The following is a 19,908-nucleotide window of genomic DNA, read 5'->3' on the forward strand; positions in this document are numbered from 1 at the left end:
CATTTCATTACAGTCGCTAGTTTGAAAATCTAAATGTAAGAGGTCCAAATGTCAAAATTCGACGAGGAACCAAAAGACAGTTTGTCAACCAGTAAGAGCTTATCCTCTCTTTCTGCTGACTCCACTGAAAGTGATACGGAACGACGTTTCATGAAATTATTCAGAACTAAAAGTGGAGTTGAAAAACTTTTTGAGCTGCAGAAAGAGTATGGCATAGACAACCTGAGTAGAGATAGATCAGGCAGCAGTTTCGATAAAAATGACCCAATGGAGCTAGAAGCAAGGTCAACTATCTTCAAGAAACCGAGAACGGGATTGTCGAAGAATTTTGCTGCATTGTACATGATCGCATCGTTCTGCGGAAATGGCGTGACTTATCTGCCTTATGCTATGAAATTGTCAGGTTAGTCCATCTATATTTAAAGGGGACAGTGAGAAATAACACTGGGGACTAGATATTTTTCTGTTTTAGGAATTTTTTTAACGAATCTTGGATATATAAACATCGCAGATATCAAATCTGAAATAGATTTCTCCCCCCAAACTACAGATTTATTTTAAATGACATTTTAAGGCTATTTTTTGTTGAAATGTGCAAGCTTAAAAATGAATAATTATGCAGTTTACTTTCATCTCTAATCACATTTATTATTCTACCAGAAAAAATATTTACAAATGAAAGAGATGCCAAGTATAAATTGTAGTTACAATATTTTTAAATAAAATATACAATAATTTTTATACATAAATGTGATCGATGATTTCTTCAGACTTCTATACCTTGGATTTCCGGATCGCGGTTTGCGAAAAATCCGAAAATCCGGGTTTTTTCCGAAGCACAATCATCTCGGGCTTCTAAACAGGTCATAGTATGCCAAATGCGACGATATTTCCGGGAAGCGACTTTCCAATACAGCGGTGTTTAACGATCCGCTATTTTGATTAGCATTTTATTAAATAAATAAATTTAAAAAAAATGATTATTAATTTTTTTTTTAGTTCAGGAAACAAATTTCTAAAGAAATAAGAACTTATGTTTCAATTGCAACCAACTACAGCTAAAAAAAAATCCCTAATAAAGAAAAAAAAAGAATAATAAAAACGAGTCATTAAGATCGTTGGATTGTATATTAGTTTCCGGGGGTAGGTTCCTATGCAATTTCAATCTATTGATGTGTCTTAACTCCCTTAGAGCTTTGTCGCAATATTTACGCTGCAACAGCTTTGCAATGGTCTAGAATTCTTGCTTAATAATAATGCGAAGACAATATTAGTGCAGGTGTGCTTTGAAATACCGCAATTAAGATCAGCGATTACATTGTGGTGCATACACTAGTTCTACAAAGCACTCTTCCCAACCGTACGTGCGTGGGAACTTCTGGCTTTGAAACTACCTGGGCTGTAAAAAATTTCGGATCAAAATACGGTAAGTACCGGCACTTTGGGGATACATCATTTGTAAAATCCATTTTTATGGTTATTCCGTAATTTTTACAAAAATATTTATTTAATTAGAGTGATTCAGTGATTTTACGGTAATTGTAAAAATTACCGTACATCAGAATTTTTGTTCTGTAACATGTTCCACTAAATATGGGTTTTACGGTAAAAGTGCCTGAGTACCGATACTTTTTTATTGTAATTTGATCCTAAATGTTTTACAATGTGGCAAATAAGACTTCAGTGGCCTTCGAACCTCTAACAAGAGAAATATGAATATGCAAAGCTCCTACTGAAACGAAACCAAACTTGTGTAATATAGCAAAGGAAAATCTGATCATCATACATAAAACTATTAAGACTTTTTTACGTTTTTTTTCAACTATAGAGTTTAAAATTATACTCAAAACCTTCCTCCATGCAAAAAGTGAATGAAACTATACGATGATCATCAAAAATTCCTTCATTTAAAGAGTCAAATTTTTATAACCTCTAACTTTTGTGTATGATAACTTCCCAAATATACTAAAAACAGAAAGTTTTTCTTTTAAGAGAATTAGTTTAACGTTAAATTAATCTCTCCTATTCAAAAAGAGAGTTCTTTTAACGCTAGGAGAACTGAAATTTTCCATTATTCACAAAAACCATTAAACATTCCCAATTATTAAAACAGGGAGAGCAAAAAATTCTAACCTTAAAATGCGTCACATTAATTATTATGTATTTTAAATAATACGAAAAATATAAAGATTCAAAAAGTGAGATAGTTTAACGTTATGCGAAAAAAAAAATGCTTATTCGCAAAGATTAATGAAAATTCTCAACCAATGAGAGACTTCAAACCGAATACAGAAAAAATAGAGCAGCGTATAACTAACAGAAAAAAAGAGCAGCATATAAATTTCAAAGCAATTTACTCTAGTTCAATAGAGATTTCCAAGTCAAAGACTGAACTGGATCGGTATTCTACTAACATCCAATTAATTTCCATTTGCATTATTCCAATTGGATGATTCGTATTACTATCCCAATAGAAATGTGTTCCTATTGGATGCATCTGTAACTTATTGATCATTGATGAATTTCCAGTGGACAGGTTATTGAAGTGACGTTAGCTTAGACATTTCTATAAAATAACACCTTTATTCACTCAAACAATGTAAACGTTTAAGCTGACGCCAACTAGAAATTCATTAATGATTAATCAGCTACAGCTGTAGACAGGTCATTGTTATTAACAACTTCAGTATTAAGGTATTGATTGAACGATACTAGTTAAATGATATAGTTCAGGTCTTGGCTTTGACATCTTTATGATAATAAAAGCTGTAAAACTAAAATGAAATTTCGTTTTCCCAAAAATTATAATCTTTATCAGGCCAACTATTAAAGCTTTCAAAATTTGTAGGTTTCGTTGGATATATGATGTTTTTACTTGTTGGAATGAATTCTCTTTACTGTGGTTTACTGATTGGCAGGTGCCGAATGATAGTACAAGAGCAATGGCCAGAGTACAAAGACAACCTTCCTTCACCTTATCCTAAAATAGGTCTAAAAGCTGTAGGAAAATGGATGGAGTAAGTACTTCAGAAATCCTTTTCTGGTAAATTTGACTTTATAATTTTAGCTACTTTATAATTTTTTTTTCAATAATGTTAAAAAGACATTAAAAAGTCTTTAAGTTGTAAAAGAGTTGATAATGTAAATAATGGAGTTCTTTTTTATTTTTGGGTAATACTATACTTTATATTAGTTTTAATTATGTTAACAATAATTCGACAGTAAACCTTGTTCGACAATAGGTCTAAAAGATGTAAACAAGGTGGTAAATAATTGAATCATCCTCTAATGAGTAATATTATACTTTATATTTGTTTTAATTATGTTAACAATAATTTGGAAATAGGTCTAAGAAGTTGTAAAAAAGTTGATAGTGTAAGTATTTATGTCGTTGTTTTCTGGGTAATATTATATTTGTTTCATTTAAATTAACACGAATTCGACAATTGATCTAAAAGTTGTAAAAATAAATATGGAGTAAATAATTGAATCATTCTCTACTGAGAATAATATTATACTTTTTATTTGTTTTAATTATGTTAACAATAATTTGAAAATAGGTCTAAAAATTGAATAAAGTTGATAGTGATAGTATTTGAGTCATTTTTTTCTGGGTAATATTATACTTTATATTTGTTTTAAATATGTTAGCAATAATTTGACAATAGGTCTAAAATTTGCAAAAAATATCTTGGAGTATATGAGTTATATAATATATGAGAAAATATATGAGTCATCATTTACTGAGTAATATTATATTTTATATTTGTTTTAATTACGTTAGCAATAATTTGACTGTGGGTTCAAAATTTGTAAAAAAATTGACGGCATAAATATCTGAATCATCTTCTACAGGGTAATATTATGCTTTACATATTTTTTATTTTTGTTAACAATAATTTTGGAATAGGTCTAAAAGTTGTATAAAACGTTGATGGAAAAATAATCAGTTTTTTGGTTAATATACATTTTTATACCGCTTTAATTTACGTAATTTAAAATGTCGAAACCCAAAATGTGAAGGGAATCGATAGAATAGCTCTGAAATAAAAATTTAAAAGTATAACCTTTCAGAAATTGCGAAAACTGAAATTAACTTTAAGGGTTCTAATTTTGTGACCACAATTTTGACCAAACTATTGGGACCATATCTTCCAGATGGTGACTAGATCCCCATATATTGAGAATCAAAAATACAAATCAACCGGGGAAAAAATCGTGTTTATTTAGAGAAAGATCGTTTTTGTATATGATTCCGTAACTTAAAATATTATCTGCATAAATTTATTAGCATAGTTGTGGTTACACCTACGAACCATTAAGTTTGAATCCTTGTATGAAATAATCCGATCATTAGATCAAAAGTTATGCAAGATGTTTCTTTTCCTTTTTTGTGTGCATAGTATATTATAACTGTAACTATAAATGTCATCGCCTGTAATTAAAGAGCTTGTTTAATATTTGTCCTTGAACCATACTCGGACCATATTAGTCCTTGACCGTATTGGAATTTAATGTCCTTGAACCATAAAGATTTCATTAGATTGAAAATTATATAGGCTCTGAAATTATTTGATATTCTTTTGAAACACCTTAAAAAATAAACAAGAAAAAGATTGCTTTGAGTTTAAACTGATTATAGTACTTCATCAAACAGGTATGTTGTGATCATTGTCATGAATATGGCTATATTCGATTGGAGCACGGTGTTAATAAGCAATATGGCCAGCATGCTAGATGAAAGTACTCCAGAGCAGCTGAAGTTTTGTATTACCCTTCTCGTAGCCGGTGCTGTTTTGTTGCCTTTCTCAATGCTTGGATCACTAAAAGACTTGTGGTGAGTAAAATGCTCGTTTTTTAATATCTGTTGCGAGTTTAGTCTTATTTATCTAGCAAAATAAGTTTATGCTTTGATATGAAATGGTTTCTAACTACACTTGAATCGAATGAAGGTGTCGCAGAATTCGATGAAATAGCGGACAATACGAAAGTCTCACGCTTCAAATTAATTAACTAGCCAATCAGAAATGGGAATGTTATTAAATCTTAAACTCTTGTTATTTTAATATGTATAGGTAGGTATTTTACTTACGTCACACTAGAGCTGCACAAGGCGCTATTGCCGACGGTCTGGGAAGCATTCCTGAGGATGATTGGGAGACATGCCATCACAATTTTTATCCTCTGCAGAGAGGCTGGCTCCCCCACTTTGGTAGCCCGACGATCTGAACGCGGAATTGAGCATTGTTATATTTAAAGAAAAAGAGCATTTGCGACTGATTTCGTATGTTAAAATATCGTCTGCACTAATTAATTAACAAATTCGATGTTAAGTCACGCCCTTTGAACTATTAAGGATTGAATGTTGATAAGTAAAAATCCTTTCGTTAGTTAAAAAGTTATTAAGTGCATTCATTTCTTTATTTTGTGCTCTGCATTTTCGAGTTCAACAATGATATTTTTCGACATTTTTAAATAACTAGTTTTATTTTTTCCTCCACCAGGTTAATCGTTTTAAGCAATACATTTATAATGGCCCTTTTCTCCTTCCTCTTGATCACTGCCATATTCATCGATAAAGATACTTATGGACAGGCGGACTATTCACTACATCATCAAGGGCAGGAAGTTGCATCAGCGTTTGGAATGATAACATTTATCGTGAGCTCTTCAGGGACCTATCCTATAATTCACGATGAAATGATTAACAGGAATCTTTATTCTCAGTCTGTGGTCGAGAGTCATATCAGTAAGTAATTCTCTAACATACAAGATAGGCACAACATCCAACAACCGTAACGAAAAATCAAATAAAAAATTATGCTACTGTCATAGTAAATTACAAAATATGACATATTATCACATAACATATCACACAATAATCACCCACTTTCACATCTAAAACTCTCCCTTTTGACGATTCGGTAATTCTTGAGCTGTATTTCGTTAGTTTGGAGAATCATTTCGTCACGAAATCACGTGATTTGTGACAAACGCAAATTCTCAAATATATAACGAAAATATTTCCTCAACTCGGAGCCTCATTGCTGTGCATTGTGAGAGATTGTTAATTAGAATGAAGACTAAACGATCGAAAATAAAGTGATGAAGGAAGCCGAACGGCACAGAATATTATAAAATATGACATATTATCACATAAAATTGCACACAATAATCATCCACTTTCAGGGAAAAAAAACTCTCCCTTTTGACGATTCAGTAATTCTTGAGCTGTATTTCGTTAGTTTGGAGAATCATTTCGTCATGAAATCACGTGCTTTGTGACAAACGCAAACTCTCAAATATATGACGAAAATATTTCCTCAATTCGGAACTTCATTGTAGTGCATTGTGGGAGATTGTTAACTAGAATGAAGACTAAACGATCGAAAATAAAGTGACGAAAAGAATCCAAGCAGCCTGTAGGGTGGTCAAGGAGTTAGCCTCATACAAGGGAAATTCGGGCTCGAATCTCGCTACGGCCATCTGTGTCCTTTATCTCTAGGTTAATTGTTCTTCTTGTGTTGTTTGGGAGACATTGATCTATCTATATGGTGCCCACGACAAAGTGATTTTAAGAAAAGTTGGATATGTTAGGAATTACGAGTTTTTTCATGAATGTATAGAATGACGAAATATTTCTTTAATTTTGACGAAATTCGTCACCTGGAATAAGTGATGATACATATTTCGTCACTTTGACGAAATGTATAAGTATAAAACAGGAAAGTATTGTATAAAACAGGAGTGTAAAACAGTAAACGGCTTCGTTCAAAACGAAAAGGTTTCGTGAAATTCGGGCATCAGCTTGATCATTTTTTACAGTGCCTTCTGATAAATTTTGTAGCAGAGCTAAGCTGACTATCCTGCAATCTTCATTAGTTATCGAGATGTTTTGAGCTGTGATTCAGTTGCCATTTTATTTATCATGTTTAATTTACATTCTTTATCACGTATTGGGAGAAATTTCTCCTGGATTAAGTATTGGGAAAAATTTGTCTTGGTTGAAGACTTTTTGAAGGAACTAACCCACATTTGAGTTACATGTAGAGGAAAACCACGATAACCTCACGCAGTTAGCCTGACGGATATAGAACTCTAACGCTAAGGATATTTCATTCGTCTATCACTAAGGATATTTTACGTCAACACTGGGGTAGATGCGAGCCAGGGACGAAATTCATATCAACGAGCAATCGTTGGGATTCGAACTCGGGTCACCTCATTAGGAGACGAGCGCTCTATCTCCTGAGCCACCACGTCTCTAATATTTCACATAAATAGACAGTACATCGATATATATATATATATATAATTCACTTATATTCATCTTATAGCTATTATTCGCCCGATATGGAATATTTCTTACTGAGCCTATGTCTTTCAGCCACTATTCAGGCTATAGGATACCCATTCATAATAGTGCGAGCCTAAGTCTAGTAGTGCAAAATCTAGATATCACAATTTTAAGATTTTAATGCTAAAAGGATAAGAAATATATATTCACGTTTATTTTAGCTAGTTTATTATTTTAAACCATAGCAAGATTTGCATCAATCAGATTCAAAAAATTATTTTGCGTTGATCCTTGTTTCTTTACTTACGATAAAAATTATCCGGACTCCCTACCAACTACTTTAAAAAAACAATAAGTAGCACATTTAACAACAAACTACCAAACAAAGTAGCGACTACAGTAGTTTTGTTTAGTCTGTTCACTGAATGCGAGTATATGGAATGAAAAATTTAAGAAACAATAGCACTCAATGCCATAGAATAATAATACCAATTAAGAAGTTTTTACACCAGTAATCACTGCTTCATTCTGAGTAATCCATTTAAAGAAGTCACTAAATGATTAGTAAGATTTTCTTAGCGTACTACTCCATCATTCAGTGTCTATATAATTCTGCATATAATTCTGCGATATGTCTTGCATATTTTGTGTCTTTCATGTGACATTTTCTTATCAAAATGAAGTTTATATTAGACGAGTTGTTTATAATCAAAAAACTCATTTCATTTGAAAGAAAAATCTCGTTGCCATCAACAATATCAGAATTTTTACACGCAGGGACCGATCAAGAGAAATTCAGGCCCAATTCCCACCAAATTCTCCGTTGTCCCTTAAAAAATATTTTGAAATTAAATTACTGAATTTTGCATAATATTTTGAGTAATTAGTCCTAGCAATAGAAAAGAATCTATTGAACTACACGATTCAAGATCATTCTAAAAAATTTTGAAAGCCGACAATTGAAGATTATTTTTCTAAGATAAAGTTTATGTATCTATAAATTAAAGCAAAATATAGAACAACAAAACAATTTTATGTCAAAATAAAAATAGTTTGGTGACCACAAACAATTGAAATCAGTGATTTTTGCTAAAAATCACTGATTAGCTGAGTTATTTTTTTTTATTGTAAGCTATAATTATTTTTCATTTAATACTTAAACCAACGTTAAGAAGGTTGGTTATATATATATATACAAAGCTATCTCAGCTTCCATTAGACTTTTTACTAATTTTTGAGGCTCCTCAGAAATTGTGGGCCCTAGGCCCATGCCTACTGGGCCTAGATGATAATCAGGCTTTGCACCCCAAAACATGTTAGGTAATATAATTCAAACTCGGTAATAAACCACTATATTTGCAATGTGATTACCGATTTCAGTGGACACCCTGTATATTTTATTTAATTAATTGATCAATAAATTAATTAGAAAAACAAGTCTCTTTCATACAATTCATTGGTATTTCTTTAGAATATACAGTTCTGGTTAAGGTGACCAGATTTATAAATCATGATTTGAGAACAAATCAGGCAAGCATCCTCGAAAGAATTAATGATTTGAGGTCACCCATATATTTACGGAAAATATTAATTTATTTGGGCAACAAAGAATTTTTTTTAAATCGATAACTAATAGTAACAGGTGCAGAATCATTTTCAATATTGATTTCATTACTGAGCAGTTTTCAAATATCATATAATATTCTGCATTTGGATAGATGTAAATTGAATGAGTGCAGTGAGCCAAGAAAAAAATCTGCTCGGATCTTTACGTTCTATGACTCAATCCTAATGGTATATATAGGGGTATATATATAATGGTATATATATATCCCCAAAAATATAGGGGATTGCCGCAATCTGGGAATTATATTGTCCTCAGGTCAGGAGAGCGATCCAAAGTTTGAACCCCTTAATGTTAATTTTACTTTTCGCGTATTTCGCCACATAGCTAGAACTTTCTAAGCGAAAGGAAAATGTTTTGAACACATTTATATAGTTCGTTTATCCAAAGATAAACGAATAATAATTTTAGCAAACAAATAATAATTTTAGCAAACAAATAATAATTTTAGCAAATGCTTATTATTTTTAATTATTTTATTTATTAATAGTTCAAAAATACTTTAATTGTAATGTATATCTTTTTTTACGTTTTTTTAAAGTATGTAATTTCGCATGGCAAAATACAATATTTGAGCAAAATTGGTTCAATAGTTCCTGAGAAATCGAGTTTTAAATAAAGGAATTCTTTAAAATTTGATTTCTCAGGAACTATCAAACCGATTTTGCTCAAATTTTGTATTTTGCCATGTAAAATTACATACTATAAAATGATTTAAAAAATTTTATACCTTACAATTCAAAATTTTCGACTGTTATTTTAATAAAATAATAAATATTTACTAAAATTTTTTTTTTGCATGAAGTTATCTTTGAATAAACGAATCTTATACTTGTGCCCGAATTTTTTCAATTCGCTTAAAAAGTTCTCAAGATATGGCGAAATACGCAAAATGTAAAATTAACATTAAGGGGTCCAAACTTCGGATCGCTCTACTGACCTAACTATGGGGACCATATTTCCAAGAATGTGGCTACCCCCTATAATTTGGCGGTCAGAAACTCGAATCTGTTTTTTAAAAAAAGGCATGTTTATTCAAACAAAGGACGTCTTTGCGTCTGATTTAGAAACTAAAAATATCGTCTGCACTTATTAATTAGCATATTTGAGGTCACTCCTTCAAATCATTAAGAATGAGTCCTAGAAAGTGAAGATCCGATCATTAGATCAAAAGTTAATCAGGGTGGTTTCATCAAATTCTTTCTTTTTTTTCTTCTTTTTTTTGCCCACTGCACATGATTATTGAAATGTGTTATTTTTTGCTTAAATTATTTTAAGACGAGTATGACGTTTTCTGCTGTTATTTTTTTCATAGTGTTTTTTGCTTTTCGTTTTTATTCTTTCTAAGATAAAACTATCATTTAAAAAAAACACGCACATTTCCGATTTTTTTGACATTTTACTGCGTATAAATTCTAGAAAATTTAAGAACACACGTTAAAATTCGGGCATATTTCCTATTCTTAAAGAGCTTCAAACTTGTTGAGGATGATCCAAGGACTGTGCTCAAGATTTGAGAACATCTGGTCACCTTAGTTCTGTGTAGTTCTTCTAGTGATAACCAATTAAGTTTTTCTCAAAAATTTTATTGCAGTTGTTGGTATCATGTATGCACCACTACCTCTGATTGGATATGCAGCTTATGGGATAAATGTTAATCCCAATATCCTTCAAAATTTGTATGGAAATCATAAAATGCACGCCTTAGCCACTTTTCTGAAATTTCTTTTTGTTTTAAAAATGATGGCAACATTCCTTGTAAGTCTGAACCCCTTATTTAAAAATTTGGAGAGTCTCTTACAAGTTCCACCCAGTGAGTTTTTCTTGTTTTCTTCATAAAAGAACCCTTATTTTACTGGTTAAAAATTTGTTAACGCAAAACCGAAGCAAATAGGGCACATTGCTGTTAATTACTGAATTTTTTACAAAATTACTCGTTTGTTTGTAAAATTTTATAACTGGAAATAACTTCTTAAATACTACCGTTTTATTAGCAAAAAACAACAACTTATTTTTGTTTATTTGGCATGTTATGTACTCTTTGTAAATAGAATAGGTGTCTCAAGATTACACGATTTCCCCACTCTCCTCATTTTCCAAATATTCCTTACCATGATTATAGCAAATCTTGCTTTTTTCACCGTAGGGCGACTCTGTAAGAAGTTAGAATATATTTGAAAGGGAAAAAAGCCGAATTTGTAGACACCCTGGTAACAAAAAGGGGGAAAATGCAAAGAGTGGAGAAATCACGTAACATTCTATTTATTAAAAGTAGAGCATAAATAACTTGATAAAAGTGTCATGCAGCATAGTTTAAGAAAGCTACTGGACGACTAGTCAAATTTTCATCTTGTGACGTAGCTAAGTTAATTGTTAACCGAACTCAAAGCCAAAACGTAAATATTTTCCTCATAAAAGCCACTTCTTTACTTTGAAAGTAAACAAAAAAAAAACGGTTCTCATTAACGTTTAGCCAAGCACGTGAAGAAGTTTCTCCCTTCCTCATAAATGCGCAAAGAAAAGCTCATTATATACAGTTGAACCCCTTTTCTTGCTTCAGAGATCGTCTTACTTACGAGGCGAACATAAACAACAAACCAAATCAGTTAAGATGCACCATCCCGTTCGCGTTGTGATATTCAGCCCATTTGTTCACCAGACTTGAATCAGTGGATATCCGTTTGATTCATCTAGAGATATTTTTTTTTTAACTTTTAGAATTTTTTTATCTTAAATTTTTTCCACGCTTAACAAAAATCCAATAATTCGTCGCTTTGAAACTAAACCGTGGTAACTCAAAAAAGCAAGTTTTTCAGGAGAGTGATTTCTAACATTTCAAGATGGCGAATCGCGCCAATGCGATAACGATTTATCTGCTCTCTAAATTAATTTTACGGAACTAATGATGATATCACGTTGTTTCTCCACAAAGATTATTTTTTTTTACGCAAAATGACCCAAATATCTCATTTTTCGATTTTTTTTTTCAGTTGCTACGGTTTAGTTTCAAAGCGACGAACTATAGATTTGTTTCATGGCAATGTGAGCCTTTTGGCGTTTGTGGTTTCGCTCAGTTTAAATTACCAGAGAAGTGTAGGGTGGAAGATTCTTTCCCTACTAAATTATCGGAGAAATTTAAAATTAACTTTACCTAATTAGTGCTGAACTCTTAGTGCTGAAATTGCAATACATTCGATCGCGCTTATACGAATATAAAAGATAGCATAAAATGACTATAAAGTGCTGAATAATATTTTTTTAATACGCTTGAGTGTGGCTTATCTTATCATATATTCATAAAAAAATTTATTCCCTTATCTGATAAGGTGTGCTCGTTAAACGTTCGCATAGCTATTTAATAATTATCCTGAACTTGATCTACCAGTAGCACGCATATTGCATATTGTTTATATTCTTATTTTTTTACAACTGACATTGTGTGTTAAAATTTTAACTTTAACAGGTGTGATGTACAGAGGGAAAAATAAAAAGCGGACCACTCTGAATAACTTTTGATCTAATGATCGGATCTTCATGCTCTAGGATTCAATCTTGAAGGTATGAGGGGTGACCTTAAATATGCCAAGAGCAGACAATATTTTAATTTACGAGTACGAAACCACACGAAAACGTTTTATCTACAAAACATACCTTTCTTACACCAAATTTGGGTTTCAGACCCCTAAAATATTGGGAGTAGCCACAATCTGGGAAATTTGGTACCCATATTTTGGTTAGGAGAGCAGTTTAAAGCTTGGAACGCTTAATGTTAATTTTATTTTATGCGTATAATGCCATATCTCGAAAACGCTTTTAAGGGAATTAAAAAATTGTTTTGCACAAAATTATAAAACTCATTTATCCAAAAATAATTCAATAGAAAATATAACTTTTAGTAATATTATTTTTATTAATAATAGTCTAAAATATTTTGAATTGTAATGTATAAAATGTTTTGCATTTATTTAAAGGGTTTAATTTTACTTGGCAAAATTCAAAATTTGAGTAAAAGGGATCAAATAGTTTCTGACAAATCGAATTTTGAAAATACGACTCAGGAACGCTTAAGCACGAGACGCTTTCGATCAGTGCGATACTTTTTAATGTCTGATTTCGTAACGTTAACTGTTATCTGCACTAAGTAATTAGCATATCAGAGGACATTACCCCCTCGAATCATTTAGATTGAGTCCTACAATGTGAAGATCCGATCATTAGATCAAAGGTTATTAAGGGTAATCCTTTTCTTTGTGTGTATTGTATTAAAATGTTAATTTTAATACATACTAAAATGTTTATTTTTTTCCAATTTCAGAATTTGGATTTCGCAGATGTCTTTTCAGAACATCTGTTATTGTTCTGATCACATTATTGGGGTTTTTAGTTCAGCAAAATATACTGATTTTAGAAGTTGTTGGAGCAGCGTTACTGAACATCTTGGCATTTCAATTTCCAGTGATCTTTTATATTTGCCTCGTGTTAAGAAAAGGCTCAAACACACGATCCCGGTTTGCATTTTGTGTATTTATTTCTTATTTAATTTCAAATATTCTTACGATTTTCATATTCATTATTTTATACTAAACATTACATTAAATGTTTAATAAAAATCATTTGATATTAAAAATGACGAAAGAACCTTTAAAAAAAGAAATTAAATACAGTTAAAAAAATCGAAAGTGAACAATGAAAGTGAACTCAAAACATATCAATTTTCTTCAATCATCCATCTTAAAGCATTAGCTTATTCTAATTAACCTTAAATCACAAATACTAATTTATTCTCCACTATAAGAGCTTATATGCGAGATAACAAAATATTTAGGACTCACCCCTTTCATGCGATTTTTACTTTTTGTTGCTTCATAGAACAGAACAGCATTTTGCATTTATGAAGTAGAGATATTATTCTTTTCGCTTTTGAAATAAGCACCTCGAAAGCTAAAAACTTCTTAAAATTACAGGCTTGGAATACATAACACTTTTCGAAAGAAAAAAAAAACATTATGATTATTAACCATAACCAAATCATAAATGGATCAAAGCTCGTCAAGTTAAAATTCCAAAATTCATTAAAAGTTATTACGTTCTTGAAATATTCAATATTTGACATTATCATTGCAACAATATCATGAGTCCTTTGTTTATCTATTCAAACGAAGAACATCTAAACGAGCTACCATTTTTAAAAATGTGGCATAACGTATTCAGTTGTTCGTCCTTTTTCACCAAATAATACACAACAACCAAGTAACTAAACATCTTCATACGTCAACAACAAACAAAATTTAATGAAAATGGAACAAAGCTTTTAAAAAGCAAAAGTGTGTAGGATCGTTTTCAATGAATTCAACAAATACCAATGAATTTAATCTTGTAACATATTTTTTAACGTTTATAGGTTCAATATTAAGTGATAGCATCAAAGCATCAACTTTCTGATATTTGAGCCATTTCTTAAAAAAAGAAAAAAAAAAACGCGCTGACGAATAAAAAAAAAAAGACGGCTGCTGCCGTTCGCGCTTGATTTAAAATCGTTTGCTTTTTTGTAAACAAATATCAATTAGATGTTTATTCTTTTGAATGATTTTCTTCTATCGACAACCTCTCCATTTACATTTTTATGAGTAGTGAAACTAAATTTAAAATTTACTCTGATTATTATATGCATTTCAAATTACGGATTATTCAAGAAACTTAAAAGTGTCTGAACAATCATTGGGCATCATATTCTATTGAAAATTAGTCAACATTTCTTCCTGAAAATAAATCATTGTAGTGCAAACATATAATCAATAATAGTCCAAATGTATGCAAAATAGAATAAAGTATTTTACTCAAAATTAAAAAATAACAAAAATGCTTAGTTTATGGGTTTTTTCTCTCAAATCATTTATTTTTTTTACCTCTGCAATAATTCTTTTGAACAAAATAAATCTTATCAAGACGGTTTTGTGGCTATAACAGCTGTGTAAAATTTGAAATCTTTAACAGGAATCTTAAAGAAAATGTAAGTATATATATCTATTTCAAAAATAAAAGGAAAAGACATCAAAGTTCTTTCTTTAAAAAGATAACATTAAAATAGATTTATTTAAATATTGTTCAGTAATTTGGACAAGGTATAGTTACATTTAAAATCTTTTAACAATCACGAAATTAATTTAACGAAAGCAATTTTTTTAACAATCACGTTTAAGGAAATATTGTTTTTTTTTTCAAAATCATATTGAGAGACTTTAGAGCCATTTAGAAAAGATCACACGTGATTGTAATTGTTGTGACTATTCATAACTCCATTGTGATTATCATATTTAATTTAAGAGGTCGCAAAAACTGCTCACACTACTTTCAAATCATTGGTCTAACTTCAGTGAAACAAGTCACGCAAAATACCCCAATAACTTTAAAGAGGCAAGTCGTGAAATAGTTCTCATATGACTTTCAACAAAGTTGTAACTAAGTGGCGACAAAGAATCTCAGTGACTTTAGTCCCAGTGATGTATAAGTGTGATTACCATCTACCAAAAGTCACAATAAGTAGTCAGTGAAACTTTTATGTGGTATCTCAAAATAAAGTAACATTATTTATTGGGGCAATTTAAAACGGTCACACACGGTCGTCGCTGCTGTGACCATTTTTTAAATTTTTTTATGACGTTAGTGTGACACTCTGTGCTATCTGCGTACTTAATCGATGTTATATATTTATTTCTTAAATTTTTTTTGTTTGTTTGCATGCAGCACATATTTTCAATCTGATTAGAGCCACTTTATATCTTAATTGCAAAAACATTTTGTTTAAAAAGAGCAAGTATATTTTTAGTAATATGTTAGTACTAATTCTTTCAAACAATTGTTGTTTTGTCAATTTTATATAATTTTTCGCACGATAATTACAATTCTGTATTTAAAAATGTATTTAGTTTACCTAAAAAAATTAAAAATGATAGCAACTCTGCAGTAAAATTTTTACAATGACAGAAAAAAGTACTTTGAGTTATGTAACTATGCGCTTTGAATTTAGGAAAAATTCTGAATTGTAATCCGTAACATTAATCTTCAGATCTAAACGGAAAACTTTACATGAAAAAAATTGAATGCAGTTTTTTATTTTAATTTGTAAATTTGCGCATTTATTTAAATTTAATAACTTTTATTAAAATTGTAACTTTCCTAAATATTTTTGACACTTTTTCAGAACCATAAGCAAGAAAGAATGGTGTTTTCTGATTGAAGTACTACTTGTTTCCAGTTTCGGAGGTATTGCTGCTTTAGTACAAAATGGAATAGGAATGGCGGAATTAGATTGGCACTTTCGGAAAAATTGCTACACTTACTTTCATACTGCTTCGAATCGCTCCTGTATTTTTTGTTAAAAGAAAGCGTAAAAGTTGTCTTCTATCCTACGAAGACAGGAAAAGTGGTTTTATTATTACCTTACAGAAATACTGATTTTGTATATTGCTTTTAAAAAAAACTATTAAAACGTTCTATAGTTAAAGGAAAAGTAAGTTGCTGTAAGAGTACAATTTCTTTCAGCATTTATCAGTACAAGCATTATTTTACATCTCAGTTTTTTAAGTTTATTTTAGTAATAAAGTGATTTTAAATACGATAAACTTGAAAATAATGTCAATGAAGAATTTTTGCATACTAAATATAAAAATTTCTGTTGCCATTTTTGCATGATTATTTTCGTACATAGTTGATATAATCTTTTTATCTTGAGTGTTCAACTTTTTGTTAAAATTAATTCGATGTAAAAAATTCTTTGGCCATTAGATTCGTTCGTTCGATTCGTTGTAAAAATTTTAGTGTATTTCGATACCGAATATGGTGACAATTACCTAATACCAAAGTGGTGTAGATTACCAAGATAACACTTGGTTCTTGATACTTCACTGCACCAAGAACCAATGATTATTTCCGGTGCAGTCAAGTACCAATAATGTTTTTATTTTGTTTTATTTTTCACTTTAATTGATTTAAGGTAGCTGTTATCAATTTGATATTCCATGACGCTACCATTTATCATAACAACAAAATATGATACACAATCGAGTCCTTCCAATGAGGTGAACCGGGTTCGAATCCCACCGATGGATGGTTGATACTAATTCCGCATCCGGCTTGCACCGGCCACAGTATGGACGTGAAATATCCTCAGTGGTAGACAGATCATGGGTTAGAGTCTCCTTGCCGTCAGGCTAACAGTGGGAGGTAATCGTGGTCTTCCACTCCATCGAACGCAAATGCGGGTTAGTTCCATCAAAAAGTCCTCCATGAAGGCAAATTTCTCCAATGCTTAATTCATGATTTCCCTTGACTTCTGGATTGGTGCAAAATTACAAGGCTATGAAGTTGAACATTAGTAATCGTAAACCCAAAAACTAGGTCGGCTGTTCAACGGCTGTTATAATATAATAATAATATCATATCAGTATGAAATATACATATCTCTTTCTCGGGTGAAAAGAAAACATTATTTCTCAGTATTGTGTACAGATTCTGGATTCTTTTGTTTTAATGCTGTTTTCAAGTGCACTTGATTAGTTTTCCAAACCCAAGTAATCTTTCATTCCATAATCATTTTTAAGCTTATTTAAAAGAAAAATATATTGATTACTAATTATTCATACAATAGTATAAAATTTAAATTTCGTTAATGTGTATAGTTGTGGTGATGTTTTAAAGTCAAAGTTTAAAGTTACTCTTAATTAAAAAAATTACAACTTTATTATCTATTTTACCTAGCGTATTTAAACGTGTGTATTCCATACAAATTGAGTTTAAATAAATAATGTATAGTGCGTAAATATTTATTATTGTTACTATTTTTTAATTAATAATGGTCAAAAAAATTTGAATTGTAAGATTTAACAAATTTTTTTTGCATCCTTTGAAAGAAAATAATTTTAAGAGGCAAAATGCAAAATTTGAGTAAAATCGGTTTAATGCTTCCTGAGAAATTGAATTTCAAAGAAGTCGGATATTTAAAATTCGATTTCACAGGAACTATTCAACCGACTTTGTTCAAATTTTTTTATTTTGCGGTGTAAAATTATATTTTTTAAAAATGATGGAAAAAATTGTATGCCTTACAAAATACTTTCAACCATTATTAAATAAAAAAATAAGAAATTAATGATAGTTATTCTTTGCATAGGATTATCTTTGGATAAACGAATTTGATAACTGTGAGCAAAAATGCTTCAGTTCGCTTGAAAAGTTCTCGAGATACAGCGAAATATACAAAAAGTAAAATCAACATTAAGGCATTAAACTTTAGAGAGCTCTCCTGACCAAATTTCTCAGGTTGTGGCTACCCCCTATATTTTGGGGTCAAAATCCCAATTTGTCGAAAAAATGTAGGTTTATTTAGAGAAAGTACGTTTTTGTGTTTGACTTCGTAACTTCGTCTGTCTTAATTAACATATTTGAGGTCACCCCCTCGCGCCATTTAGATTGAGTCCTAGAACGAGAAGATCCGATCATTAAATCAAAAGTTATTCAGGAAGGTTCGTTTTTTATTTTGCTCTCTGTAACAGGTGGGCTGAAAAGATCGTAGGCAACGTAGAACAAAAAATTTTGTGATAAAATTTCATTTTATTTTTCAATATAGTTTCCTTCAAGTGCGATACAACGATTATAGCGGTCATATAATTTTTCGATACCATTTTCGGTGACTACTTCTTCATCGGCGCTAAATTTCTTTCCAGCGAGCATTCTCTTGAGGTCTCAGAACAGGAAAAAGTCGCTGGGGACCAGATCTGGAGAATACCGTGGATGCGGAAGCAATTCGAAGACCAATTTATATAATTTTGCCATCGTTTTCATTGACTTGTGACATGGTGCATTGTCTTGATGAAACAGTACTTTCTTCTTCTTCAAATGGGGCCGTTTTTCTGCGATTTCGTAGTTCAAACGCTCCAATAACGCTATGTAATAGTCGATGTTAATGGTTGTTCCTTTTTCAAGATAGTCAATGAATATTAAACCATGAGCATTCCAAAATACTGATGCCACAACTTTGCCTGCTGACTTTTGCATCTTTCCAAGCTTTAGAGTTGGTTCTTCTCGTGCAGTTCACTCGCTGACGATTGATTGGACTCCGGTATGAAATTATGGAGCCATGTTTCACCCATTGTCATATATCGACACATAAATTCAGATTTATTACGATTAAACAGCTTCAAACACAGCTCAGAATCATCAATTCGTTGTTGTTTTTGGTCAATTGTGAGCTCATGCTGCACCCACTTTGCCTAGAGCTTTCTCATACCCAAATATTCATTCACGATATGTCTAACACTTTCCTTTGATATCTTTAGAGTCTCAGATATTTTGATCAACTTCACTTTACGGTAATCTAAAACTATTTGGTGGACTTTTTTAATATTTTCGTCGCTAACAGCCTCTTTGGGGCGTTCACGGTGCGCATCTTCGTCGGAGTTCATTTCGCCTCGTTTAAACTTAGCAAACCACTTCTCAATGGTTGATTTTCCTGGTACAGAGTTCGAATAATGTTTCTCAAGCCAAGCCTTGGCTTCAAGAGTATTTTTTTTCGCTGGAAAGCAATGCTTTATAAACACGCGAAATTCCGTTTTATCCATTGTTTTTAAACTAACAAAAGTTGCTTCACTAAAAATACTATATCTCACAAACTGTTAGTCCGACAGCTGTCAAATTTATACGCGTGTCTTTCGAAGGCTAGAACTAACTAAAAATCATATGTTTTTAATAATAGTCGCCCCATCTATGTGTCAGCATACGAACTTTTCAGCCCAACTGTTATATTCAAAGTTTAAATATTTCTAAGAATATCTCTAAGAATTTTCACTAACTGGTCGCTATTGACCTACACACACAGGATGTCCTGTGATTGCCCTTAATATGTATTTTCAGGATCCATTAAAAAAGGGAAACAAGAAAGTATACACACTTGGAGTCACAAAAAAGAGTTGAAAGGCGATTATTTTAAATA

At 31.2% G+C, this 19,908-nt stretch overlaps 1 protein-coding gene across 1 annotated transcript; it reads left to right on the forward strand.

Moving 5' to 3' along the window:
- The first annotated feature begins 13 nt into the window (after positions 1 to 13).
- Positions 14 to 16,484, forward strand: LOC107439775 (uncharacterized). Its single transcript, XM_043041370.2, has 7 exons — positions 14 to 403; positions 2,849 to 3,017; positions 4,658 to 4,837; positions 5,505 to 5,749; positions 10,516 to 10,734; positions 13,237 to 13,429; positions 16,123 to 16,484. Exons 1-7 carry the CDS (start codon positions 49 to 51, stop codon positions 16,298 to 16,300), a joined length of 1,539 nt encoding a protein of 512 aa, XP_042897304.2. The 5' UTR covers positions 14 to 48; the 3' UTR covers positions 16,301 to 16,484.
- The last annotated feature ends 3,424 nt before the right edge of the window (positions 16,485 to 19,908 follow it).

This window comes from Parasteatoda tepidariorum, chromosome 2 (assembly GCF_043381705.1).
Source record: "Parasteatoda tepidariorum isolate YZ-2023 chromosome 2, CAS_Ptep_4.0, whole genome shotgun sequence".
NCBI lineage: Eukaryota > Metazoa > Arthropoda > Arachnida > Araneae > Theridiidae > Parasteatoda > Parasteatoda tepidariorum.